This window comes from Anoplolepis gracilipes, chromosome 7 (genome assembly GCF_047496725.1).
Source record: "Anoplolepis gracilipes chromosome 7, ASM4749672v1, whole genome shotgun sequence".
Taxonomy (NCBI): Eukaryota; Metazoa; Arthropoda; class Insecta; order Hymenoptera; family Formicidae; genus Anoplolepis; species Anoplolepis gracilipes.
In genome coordinates this window covers 3758375-3772008 of record NC_132976.1, presented here as the reverse complement: position 1 = coordinate 3772008, position 13634 = coordinate 3758375, and the positions used below count along the sequence as shown (strand labels likewise).

The 13634-nt window shown below is 26.3% G+C and overlaps 1 protein-coding gene across 1 annotated transcript; it reads left to right on the top strand.

Annotated features, from left to right (window-relative positions):
• Window positions 1–1544: 1544 nt before the first annotated feature.
• On the top strand, window positions 1545–12618 carry LOC140667648 (uncharacterized). Its single transcript, XM_072895786.1, has 13 exons — window positions 1545–1655; window positions 3266–3535; window positions 3850–4318; window positions 4438–4537; window positions 5394–5513; window positions 6435–6590; window positions 7385–7428; window positions 9594–9742; window positions 10719–11187; window positions 11428–11527; window positions 11909–12028; window positions 12111–12266; window positions 12533–12618. Exons 1-13 carry the CDS (start codon window positions 1613–1615, stop codon window positions 12584–12586), a joined length of 2250 nt encoding a protein of 749 aa, XP_072751887.1. The 5' UTR covers window positions 1545–1612; the 3' UTR covers window positions 12587–12618.
• Window positions 12619–13634: the final 1016 nt, after the last annotated feature.

Here is a 13634-nt window from a genome sequence, read left to right as displayed (position 1 = left end):
TATTTAAAATATTATTTCTTAATAAAAGGTTTTGTAACAATTTTCCAAAGCATTGTTTATAATGTAAGTTTATAGTATAAATTTATTATATAACATAAATAAATTGATAATATAAATAGATGTAATATATATAAATAAAAATTAAACTATAATTAACAAATTTATTGCCACCTATCCATGATACGCGATACATTTGTGTCTGACAGTGATAACGTTAATGATGAACGTTGACGAACATACTACGCATGTACATGTGTGTCACTGACGATCGAACTTATCGATTACCTCGACCGCTATTGACCAACAAGTAAAAAAAGGTGTTGGTTTTTCATACATCAAATCTTTGTTTGTACTAGTAGTGTATACCAAAACGAATTAAACAATTATCCCGTAACATAACGAATTAATAATACTCGTTAAAATTTCTAAAATTCAAAATTCTCACCGTACATTAAGATTCATCAATGATTTTAGCTGTTTGTTTAGCTCGTCCAGAAATGTAAAATCTTTCGCTTATCTCAATTGTATTATCAAAATTACAATACTGCAATATTATCATTCATGACACTCTTTCCACAAACATAACAGCACTATTAACACAATAAAGATGTATATGTTAACTATATTTGTAAATAGCATTAATCACTTTCTTCTTAATACAAGGAAACATCATTACGAAACTTTAGCTAAATATGTCCCAGTGCAACACAATATAAAACACTTGTCACCAATATAACAATGCAATAACGTATTACTACAAATGTATTGTCTGTACTGCACGCATGGAAAGTCGAATGATCTCTAAAAGGACACTGGAATGTATATGTCAAACGCGCATGCTCCACCATTGTTCGAATAGAAGGGATATGCTATGAGAGAAAGGATCTCATTAAAATTTTAAAGCGCGCTGTCACCCTAATGTAAAAACCTCTTTATTAGGGGATATATTACAAGGGACGTATAATTTCAAACTTTATAAACTAGAAATATGTAAAGAACACAGGGGCGCATATTAATTTCTATAGACGAGAAAGAACCGCGTGAGAGGAGCTCTCAAAAAAAAAAAAAAAAAAAAAAAAAAAAAAAAAAAAAAAAAAAAAAAAAAATTACATTCAAAATAATTTCATTAATATTTTGAAAAACCTAAACATTGCAATTACTTTGAAAACACAAAGACGTATTATAATTAAGAATTCTCAAAATATTTTTCTATAAATTATATATTTTCTCATTAATTAATATAATTAAGTTTATATTTATTACAGAATAATATATTTGTTGTAACATAAAATCTATCATAATCATCGTGTTGATAAATTTAAATCGCTAACTTAAAACATTATTAAACAAAAATACAATATAGTTTGTACAACATTCACATATTGCGGCCCTGCTATGTGTTATACGTTGCTATACTCATTTCTGCTTCTCTACTTGTATTTTGTTATAAGAATGAACACCTGACAATTATGACGCGTGCAACATTTACTACAATATTTCAACATCTTTTCATACGACACCCTATCAAACTTAGAAACTTTGATGCAGAACAGATATCATTCCTAGAAGTTTAAAAAATATATTTTTTGTGCAAAATACTGCCAGTAGTTTTATGTGTCTCAGTATGGATACTACTATAGCCAAAAAATACGCAGGTCCTCACAATAATATCAGTGACAATCACAAGCTATAATACATGTCTCTTTATAATGAAATTCTTGAAACACATTATGTATATATATTTATAATTTATTTTTATTTTTAATTAATAAAATTACAGACATTTCAATTTTTCCTGTACTTGTTTGATTAAAATAATAGCAGTAGTAAAGTTTATAGTTTCCCTTGGGGTTACAATCATATACATACAATACACAATATTAACAACACCACAACCAAAAATCCACACCATATATATATATATATATATATATATATATACAATGTATTAATTACCCAACAAAAATTATAAGTCAATTCGTAAAAATAAATAAACTTTAAATAAAGATATAAATGCAAATAAAAATACAATAAAATAAAATAAAATAGAAAAATTAAAAAATAAAAAAATGCCAATACAGAAATTCCTTGAAGAATTTCTGTTTGGTTAAAATAAATATTGTAGTAGCATTCATAAATTTGGCGACGTTATTGGAAAAAAATTAAATAAAAATTTTCAGATAATATGTAATATGTATAAAATTATTAATATACACAGTCTGTTCAAACTCTGGTGCGACTAGTATTTACAAAATTCAAAACGTCAATTAATTAATTTTTTTTTTAATTTGAAATCACTCCTGAGTCTATACAACGCTAGAAGCGAGTAAAAAATTTTTTTAAGAAGTTACTGTGTGTATTTCATTTTCGGATTTACTTTAAAAGCATGATCAAACTTTTGGATGTCCTGAATGGTGTCGTAACGCTTTCCTTTCATTGTTAACTTGACTTTTAAGAATAGAGAGAAGTCACACAGAGCCAAATCATGTGAATACAAGAATATTTAAGCATTTTGAAGCCTTTTCTGAAGTGATCAAGACTCTTGCTTTCGATATTTAATTGAACTCGTAAAATTCTATTCTACAAATGATTCAGAACATCTTAATAATAATAAGTATTCACTGTTTGATCTTTCCATATAAATTTCTTGTGAATGTTTTTTTTCGAATCGAAGAAAACCATGGACAAAGCTTGATTCAGCTCCCTTTTGCATACGCACCTTCTTCGGTCCACTTAAAAATGTTGAAACGATCTAAACAATCACTATCATTTACACTTTTTATCATTTCGTATGTTTCGTCACCTGTTTTTCCCAGCTTATAACAAAATTTAATGTTATTCCGCAGTATTTTTTCGACAAGAACCAATAAAATACTGCCACATTTAATCTTAAAACAAATGTGCTAGAGCTTTAAAACTTTTAAGTGATTATAGCTAAAATTTCAAGTTTCATAACGCAACCAGTAATTGCGGGAGTGCAATATAGGAAAAAATTTAAAAAGAAAGTTGCAGCAAATTTTGAACAGACTGTGTGTATGTACATATATACTTAACTAAAATATTTCTTTAGATATGCAAATATTTCGTTAATAGAATATGTATTAATAATAACAAAAGTGTTAAAAATTTAAATTACATTAATTAATAAATTTTTCAAAACAAATACATTCGAAATATATTTTTCTGATATTATGTATTTACCGTATCTACAAACTTAGCATAATGTATGCTTATAATAAAAAATTAAATTTACTTATATATACAGATTTAGAATGGGCAATTAATCTGAATCGCTTTGCGCTGAACATGATTGGCTTATGGCCAAGAGATTACGAAAATGCCTACGACAGATTTTTATCGAATTCACGCATTATATTCTCCTTCTTCTTGCTCGTTTTCGTCGGTGTGATTCCCTCGATGCAGTCGATAGTGAAAAATTGGGGTAACATGTTAACAATAATTGACTGTCTCACAATCAGTCTAGGGATGTTCTCGACGACAATAAAACTGATAATCATACGATGGAAAAAGGCTGGTAATGACTGTTTAGAAATTTAATTAACACATTCCATCTCCGACACACAATTCTTATGTTCGATATCGATTAACCCGATACGTGAATTCGATTGACGTCAAGTGAAGAATAATCCCAAAAATATAACATATCAATGAAAACGTTATTTGTATTCTCGTCGTTGCCTATATTTTTAATTATGCTGTACAAATAACACGACATAAACAAAAAATAAAATCCAAACAACCTAGCAAAACGATATCGTTAATATTCATTTTGGAAACATTTTTGATAAAGTTTTTGAAACTAGAATATAATTTGCAATTTTATTAAAGATCTTACCCTGGCGTTGAACATGATCACCAACGATTGGCTGAAAGCCAAGAGCGAGAAAGAGCAGCGTGTGATGATAAAATACGCACGAAGAGCGCGAACCATCCTCATCGTCGGATACGTCTTCATGATCTTAGGATTCAATTTTCTCATTACTCTACCTTACTTCGGAATATCATTGAGATACATACCGCACATCACTGATTCGGCTAAAATCCTACCGTTCGAAACATATTACTTCTATGACAAAGATCGGAGTCCGTATTACGAGCTCACTTTTATGACACAAACTGTGCTACTAATAATCACAGTTCTATGTTACACTGGCGTGGATAATCTACTCGGGTTATTGGTATTCCACTTGTGTGGTCAAATGGAAAATTTGAGAAAACGATTGATCAAGATGAAGCAATATAAAACCTTTTACGACGATCTCACTTTCATCGTCGAGGATCATATACGGCTAATCGAGTTTTGTGTTGAATTTTAGCAGCAAAAATTATAAAATTAAATATGTCTATCTTTTTACAAATTTTTCATGTGATCTCAAATATATTTGAGAAATCGCTCTAACTACATTCTTCTTTCAGATATTTCGACATTATCAAAAGTATATTCACTCTATTGCTACTCGTATTGGTACTTTATTTCGCCATTCTATTCTGTCTAATAGGCTTTTTGACTGTCATAGTAAGTCTTAAAAAAAATTCCTTTGTCAATTATTATTTAATCTATCCAGTTTGAAAATCTCTGTCTCTCACTAATAATTATACAATAATAAATTACAATATTAAAATAAAACAAAAAATGTGTGAATTATATTTTGGAAACTTCGTAGAATACAAATTTATTTACAAAACAAAGAACTTTTTAAATTGTTATTTTTAAAATGCATAATTTTATTTTATTAAAAGAAAATAATATTCAGTGTTTTTTCAATTCTTTATTTTTATTTTTACTATATAGCATATAATAATTTATGTTTAAAAAAAAAAAAAAATATATATATATATATATACTAGGTCTTTTTACTATTATACTCTTATGACTTTTTACACAAAATATTGCGAGAAATTAATAATTTATATAAAAAAATTTCTACATTTAAAAAATGAAAATGACCTTCATAACTCGAAAAGATGACGAGTAAAATAAATTTTTGTTAGGCACTTCGTAGCAGACGCAAAGTTGTGCAAATTTTTTTATTAAATCTTTTTGTAATTTTATTTAATTGCAAAATATTTACTCGGACATTTATAAACAGTAAACCTTTACGTATATGCAGGGTGTAATTTCCAGATATTATATAATTACCAGGTACCCTTTATATAGGTAGATCCCTATATATAATATATTTTATTATTATTATTATATTTTATTATACACGGATATCAAATTATACATATATATATATATATAAGCTCGAAATCATAAATCAATAGTCTCTTAATGTTTAACGAACAACGCAGTGTAATAATTAATTAAATTTCTTCTCAAAATAATGTTATGTTTCACGCATTATTTGTGACAGTATTATTTATCTTAGGTATTCACGAAAGAAACGAAAATTTCAATGATCCGTGTGATATACTTAACATCTACGACGTTTAACATTACCGGCCACATGTGCTTATATTGCTTCGTAGGAGAAATGCTAATAACACAAGTAAGTAACCAAATAAATATAACAATAAGAAAAAAATACGAATAAAATGAATAATAACACGAATGTACGCGATGGGGATGATTCTATCAATGGACATAGCCAGGGTAGAACAGGAGAGTAAGGAAGGTGCTTGTCCTTCCCTCTGGCACAAAAAAGTAATTTACAAAAAGTAAACAAATGTGCCTGATGCATGTAATGCAATCTATAAAATTCAACAAAAAGTTAGAGTTGACTATATATTTTGTATAATCAAAAAATATTTTTTCTATTCTTCTCAAATTTTATTTTGTTAATTTAACTTCTTTAAACTTTAAAGGACGGGCATATTTTTTTGTAAAGTTTTGTAATTTAAAGTAAGAATTTTTATATCATTATTATAGTGTTGTACTATGAAAAATAAGCGACCCTTATAGAGCCAATATATTGGCTTCCATCCGGTACGATAACAAAAATAGAAAAATTCCACAGAACTATTATAAAATTATAATTATCAGAGTTCATTTTATCTTAGTTCCGAATAAGAAAAATAGCCAAAAAATATATATTCATTAAAATATATATGAGTATATCGTCAACAGATGTAACCTGTAAAAACTTAAATTTTTAAATAAAATTTGAATTTGAATTAGCAAAAAGATCCTTATGTAAAATATTTAAAGTGAAAATAGTTTTAAGCCAAAATATTAGCTTCCTGTCCTCTAAAGGTTAATGTTTATTATATTTGTATCTACTGATGTATTCTTCTTCTTTTATACTAAAGAGGGGTTTTCTTCTGTTTAATAATAGCAATAATAACAATAATAAAAATAATAATATTAGTAAATTTTTATTATTTAATACATTTTTATCCCCTTTTCCGAATAAAATCCTGGCTACGCCCATGATTCTATTTATTATCTATGAATTATTATTTATGATAAGTGCGAAAGTATGTATCAAGGAGTGTATAATTACGAATGGTACACATTGGAACCGCAAAAGGCGAGAACTCTGATCCTGATAATGATACGGGCCAGCAAGCCTCTGTATATTACAGCCGGCAATATGTTCCCTATGACACTGTCGATGTTTTGTAACGTAAGCGTCATTTATCTGTTAATATTTTAATCCTTGTACAACAATGACAAACGAATCTCTCTCGGCAAACTTATCGCATACACACATACATATATGTCTGGTACACAAACAAAAAATATAGATTACATATATTTTTATAAGATTCAACAATAATTTTAGCTCTACGTTTAGAAATTTACAATATTTTCGCTTACCTTCATTATATAAAAAATTATAGACCTCGCGAGCATAATAGCACTTATAACAATAAAGATTCTGTTACTATATTGTTTAAGACACTTTTCTACTACGAATCAGTACGTTATTATATTATAACATTACATTATAATATTATTATATTATTAACATTGTACGCAATTGTTTATCCATAAAATAAAATAATTCTTTACATAAATGTATATAATGTGCATTTAGAAAAAAACACTATCATAGCTGTGCAAATTATATGACAGATTATATGTCTCTCATTGCAATACTGTTTATACATAAAACATGTAAATAAAATTTCATTAAACACATATTACACATTATATGAAATATTGTAATAGAATGTTAGGAGGTAGTAAAACAAAGATAATTTTTTATATCAAATTATTTAATTTAATTAATCTCGAGAATATTTATATAATACATTCAAAAACATCACACTTTAATTACAAATTAGAAAATATATATATGACAAAAAAGTATTTTTTTTAATAAAACATAATTAATATTTACTATATACTCTAATCTAACAATATCGAGATACACATATATGTTATAAAATAAATATATTATTTTGTAAATTTTAGTTAATAAAAACTTCATGCGGCTATATATCGGTTCTACTCGCCAGGCAAGGTTAATAAAATTATGTAATTTTAGTGTTTAGTTTAAAAAAAGCAAAATATTATAAGTTATCGAAATACAAAAAAGAGAAAAATAGAGGAATGTGTATATTATAAAATTATAGCAAATAATCAATATTGTACTTCTCATGAAAACTGGTTATTTAAAATATTTTGTAACGATTTTGCAAATCATTGCTCATTATATAAGTAGATATAACATACATACAAATAAATAAAAAATTAGATTATAATTAACAAATTCATTGCCACTTGTGTTGTCTATAATACGCGATATATTTGTATCTAATGATAACGTTAATAGTTATAAACGTTGTACTACGCATATGTGTCATTGGCGATCAAACTTATCAATTGCTCGACCGCTATTGACCAACACGTAAAAAAAGAACGTCTATTTTTCACATAATACTTTATACCAATAGATTTTATAACAATACTAACTTTTAAAATGAAAAATAATTCTCACAGTATATTAAGATTCAACAATAATTTTAGCTCTACGTTTAGAAATTTACAATATTTTCGCTTACCTTTATTGTATAAAAAATTATAGACCCCTCCCTGAGCATAATAGCACTTATAACAATAAAGATTATGATCTATGTTATATTAATCGCCTTGTTCTTTACACAAGTAAACATTATTTATAAAACTCTAGTTATATATGGCCTTGCACAACACAAAATATAAAGTACTTGTCACCGATATACATATATGAGCTGCTATGACATATTACTACAAATGTATTGTCTACACTACCCTCCATCGAAGAATGTCCAAGACGGACAATAGAAGATATGTAAAACGCGCATGCTTCATCGTTACTCGAATAGAAGGGGTATGTTATGACAGAGGGAAGGTCTCATTAAAATTTTAAAACTGTCACCCCAATAAAAAACCATTTTTTATTACAAGCTGTATGTTACACGTAACGTATAATTTAAAACTCTGTAAACTTGAAAAACGCGAACAGGGACGTACATTGTTTTCTATAGATTAAAAGGAATCAAAAGAACTCTCAAAAAAAATATTAAAAATAATCTCGCTAATATTTTGAAAAACCTAAACATTACTTTAAAAACCTAAAGAAGTTTTATAAATTAATAATTCTCGAAATATTTTACTATAACTCTTTTCTCATTAATTAATACAATTAAGTTTATATATATTGTAGAGTAACATATTTGTTGTAATAATAAATCAATTGTAATCGGTGTCGATAAATTTAAATTGGTAATTAGAAATATTATTATTTAACATGAAATATAATTTTAAACAACGTTCGCACGTTTGCGGCCCTGACGTATCATACGTTGCTATATATTTCAGCCACCCTTCTTTCACTTTGCTATGAGAATGTAGCATCTGACAATTACGACGTATGCAACGTTTATGAATTTCTACATTTTGTAGAACGCCATGTAAAGTTTTCAAACTTTGTCACAGAAGTCATCTCAACTCCCGGAAGTTTTTTTGGAATACATCTTTCGTGTCGGAATGTAAAACAACATTAGTTTCACGTATGTCTCAAAGTATGGACACTGTCAAAGCCAAAAGATACGCAGGTCTATACAGTAATAATCAGTAATAATGGCAAACCATAATACGTGCTTGCGTCTATTGAAATTATTGAAATCTTATACATATGTATACATTTATAATTTATTAGTATTTTTAACTATTAAAACAGAAATCTGGATTTTTTTATAATTGTTTAATTAAAAAAGACATATTAAAATAACATTCAAATTTGTATATTAATAAAAAGAAATTTAAATATAAATCTTCAAATTATATGAATATAAGATCAGTTAATAATTATTTTCTTAAAAATGTGAATGTTTTATTAATATAATCTATAATAATTATAAAAACTTTGTAAACAAATAATTATGATTTTGTTCAATTAACTTTATAAGACAATTAAAAACATCACACATATAAATTATACTTTTTTGATATTATTATATATATTTTTCTTTTTCACAAATTTGTCGTAATTAACAATAAAAAATTAAATTTACCTATCTATAGAATGGGCAACTTATTTGATTCGCCTCATGTTGAATCCCTTCGGTATATGGCCGGAAAATTACAAAAGTGTCTACGATAAATTTTTGGCGGACCTACGTGCAATTTTCACTTTTAGTTTTCTTATTTTTGTTGGTGCCGTTCCATCGATACATTCGCTGGTGAAAGTTTGGAGTGACATGCTATTGATGATAGACAATTTACAATTTACTTTGCCATTATTAACATCAATAATAAAGTTAGTTGTTATATGGTGGAAAAAAGCAGGTAATTAAATAACATTGTGAACTAGTGAGAAAAATATCTCTACACATATAATATAATTATCAAAAGAAATAAAATAAATAAATTGTAAGAATAGAAAATTTATTTGTATATATTTATTTAAATAATAATAAATGATATTAATATTATTTAAATTCTTTCTATTAAATTGCCTATACATTTAAAATTTTACATCATATATATATATATATATATATATATATATATACACTGACTCATAGATAAATTATAATTTGAAGCAAATAACATATGCATTTATTTATCCTTTCTATAATTATTGACAATTATTAGTTAAAAGTGTACTATCTGATTAATAATTTTTTCAAACATACTATTTGTATTTGTGATGATATGAATAATTCTACTGAAACTTTGGCATGATTTAGGTATAAACAGATAAAATTAAAAAATGCAATAGTGTTCGTGTTAATTCGAAAGAAACTTTTTTGTTCTACTTTGTTTTGTTTTATTTTATTCGTTATATTTTTAATTTTTTATACTTTTAATTTGTTTTAAAATAAAAACAAAATATTAATTTAGAGAAAAATACATTTAAACGGTACGCAAAATTCATAAAAACTTAAATAAATTGTGTAATAAAAAAACACATATAATTAAGCTTTTTCATTATTTTGCTTCACTAATTAAATATCTGTTTAAGTTTAAAGCTTTATTTTAAATTATCACAAATATTAATACAATAAATATAATTAAAATTAATTACAATATATATTATGTAATTAAAATAATCATTTTCTTCTTTTTTTAAAACGTTGGAATAAGTACATATAAGAATAATCATCAAAATTGTGAAAGTAATCACAAGAAAAACTTCATGAAAGTATTTTCTAGTACATATTTCTAGTACATAGTTTCATATGATTTTTGTTCTTTTGCTCATATGTTTCAATTTTACATATTCTATCAATAATATAATACTTCATTACCCTTTTGAAAGATCTTGCAGCGGTCATAAATATGATTTTTGAAGATTGGAAGAAAGTCAAAACTGATAAAGAGCTGCACGTCATGATAAAGCGAGCCCGTAGTGTTCGAATTCTTACGATGATCGGATACACCTGCGTGTTTTTTGGAGTCGGATTACTCATAACTTTACCTTGTTTTGGAATATCTGTGAGATATACAACAAACGTCACCGACTCAGACAAAAGCTTACCTTTACAAACCCATTACTTCTACGATAAAAATCGAAGTCCATATTTCGAGTGCACGTACGTAGCACAGATTTTTATGATGTTCATAACTGCATTATGTTACAGTGGTGTGGATAACTTATTAGGATTATTCGTATTTCATTTGTGTGGACAAATGGAGAATCTTAAAGAAAAGCTGATTAATATTGGACAATTTAATAGCTTTAACGACGATCTCATGTTCATCGTGAAGGATCACGTACGGATAATCAAGTTAATTTCAGCATCTTGACATTAAATATCTAATCTGATGTTTTAATGTTACGTTTAAATTTATATTTTCTTCAAAATTGTATTATTATTTTTCCAATTTTTCAAAAGTGTAACATTGCAAATTTCGTATAAAAAATCTAGTATATTTAAACAGCTGCAAGATTTCACACAATAAAATTGTTTATTAATCTTAAAGAAATAAATTCATATACATATTTGTTGAAACTTTTTTTCTTATAGATGTTTCAATATAATTGAAAGAACTTTTACTCTGCTGCTGCTCGGACTATTACTTTATTTCAGCACTTTGTTTTGTTTATATGGATTTCTAATCATAACAGTAAGTTATTAGAAAAACAGAAAATTCTTGAAACTTCTTATTTCACAGAAAAAAATTTAAATAAAGTTATCAATTAAAATATTTTCTTAATAATTTAATTTAAGTATCTTCAAATAAATAATTCAAATAAATAATTTAATTTAAGTAATATCTTCAAACCTCAAAACTTTCTAAAATAAAATAAAATGTAGGATGATCAAACAAACCTGACGTTTTCAAAAGAAAATGTAACTTAAATATGTATTTCTTGTTAGATAATGATAGAATATGAAATGTCATTTAATATATTATTTGATTTTATTCATTTTTTCTTAATTTTAAAAAAATTTTTCACATATAATACGCAACATTTTTATTGATAATATTGATCTTGCTTATCAGGTATTTACAGAAGGAAAGGAAATGTCAGTGTTTCGTGCTATATATCTCGTATCGACTGCGATAAGCGTTGGTGGCCACATGTGCCTGTTTTGTGCAGTGGGTGAAATTTTAGTAACACAAGTATGTGTCAATGATTTATTGTAATGCATTGCAAAAAAAAGAAGAGCCCATTCCATATTCTACTATAATATTATTTATAAAGTGCAAAGGTATACATCAAGCGGCATACGAGTATGAATGGTATAACTTGATGCCAAAACAGGCTAAAATTTGTATCCTGATAATGATACGAGCTAACAGGCCTCTTTACATTACGGCTGGGAAAATGTTTCCTATGACAATGTCAATGTTTTGTAACGTAAGTAATTTAATTATTTATTACACATCTTCTAATTGTTTATTCTTTATTAATCTTATTATTATAAAGGAACAACTCTTATTGTTGGAGCAAATTTTTCTCAATAAATTAAATACGTTATTAAAAACATATTACAACAATAAAAAATTAAAAGCTATTTAAGTAAAATATGATATACTGACAGAGATTCATATCTTCGTAGCAATAATAACGTTACATTACATCCCCATTATATTGATATCATTTTAAACATTTATTTATTTCAGTTAATCAAAACATCAGCCGGTTACATGTCGGTTCTATTGGCCATGCAAAGTTAAAAGAAATAAATTATATATTTATCTAACTAAAGGAAGAAAAGGAGAGAGAGAGAGAGAGAGAGAGAGAGAAAAAAAGAGAGAGAAGATTATAAAAAAATTATATAATTATTTTATGTATATTATATTGTATATTGAAAAAAAAACTTATATACAGGTCTCGCAAATAAACCGACAAATTTCTAGAATGTCTTCTAGAGTTCATTCTAAGCATAAAAGTTTATATACACTATATAGATTAATTTCACTCAATTATTGAAATATAGACAATTTTATTAATATAGTAATAAAAAATACCACACATTCACCCAATTTTTATGTACATTAAATATTATTCTTTTAATCATATTAAATGTTCAAAATGTCCATCTTCTGTTTGCAAACATACTGCTGTAATTCGTTGCACAATAGACCGCTGTCAATTAATTTCGTTTAATGCAAACAATATATAGTTATGTGTGGTAGCTTACCTAACCACTATTGTTTCAATGTCAATCTAATATCTGTGGTGACACACTGCGTATCTAATGGAAATTGGGGGGCTACTTTGAACGAGGTCGCTGTCAAAATTTTGCGTTGACAAGAATTAAATTTTTCATACCTCGATAATTGAGCCGAATTGATCTATAATGTAAACTTTTTTGCTTATACCAGTATTGTATATATTATCTTACATATAAATGCTGAATATATTTTTTCAAACATCCTTTGTATACATATAACTATTCAGCATTCATATGGTAGATAGTACACACAATGCTGAAAATCAAAATAAAAAAGTCTTTGTAAATATAAAAATAGAAATTCAAAGTGAAGTAAAAATTAATCGTGTATTAATATCTTTAGCTACAAAATTAATAAACTACTTTACATTAATAAAAAAAAATCGTATCGTGTGTCGTTGGCTTTAAAATATGAAAACATTTGTGAGTATATTTTTCTCTGTTACAATGTCATAGGACAGAACATGTCTCGTATTTTTACTGCTACGTATTATCACAAGTATATAATATGAATATACTGATAGAGGATAAGAGTAGATTAAAAATAT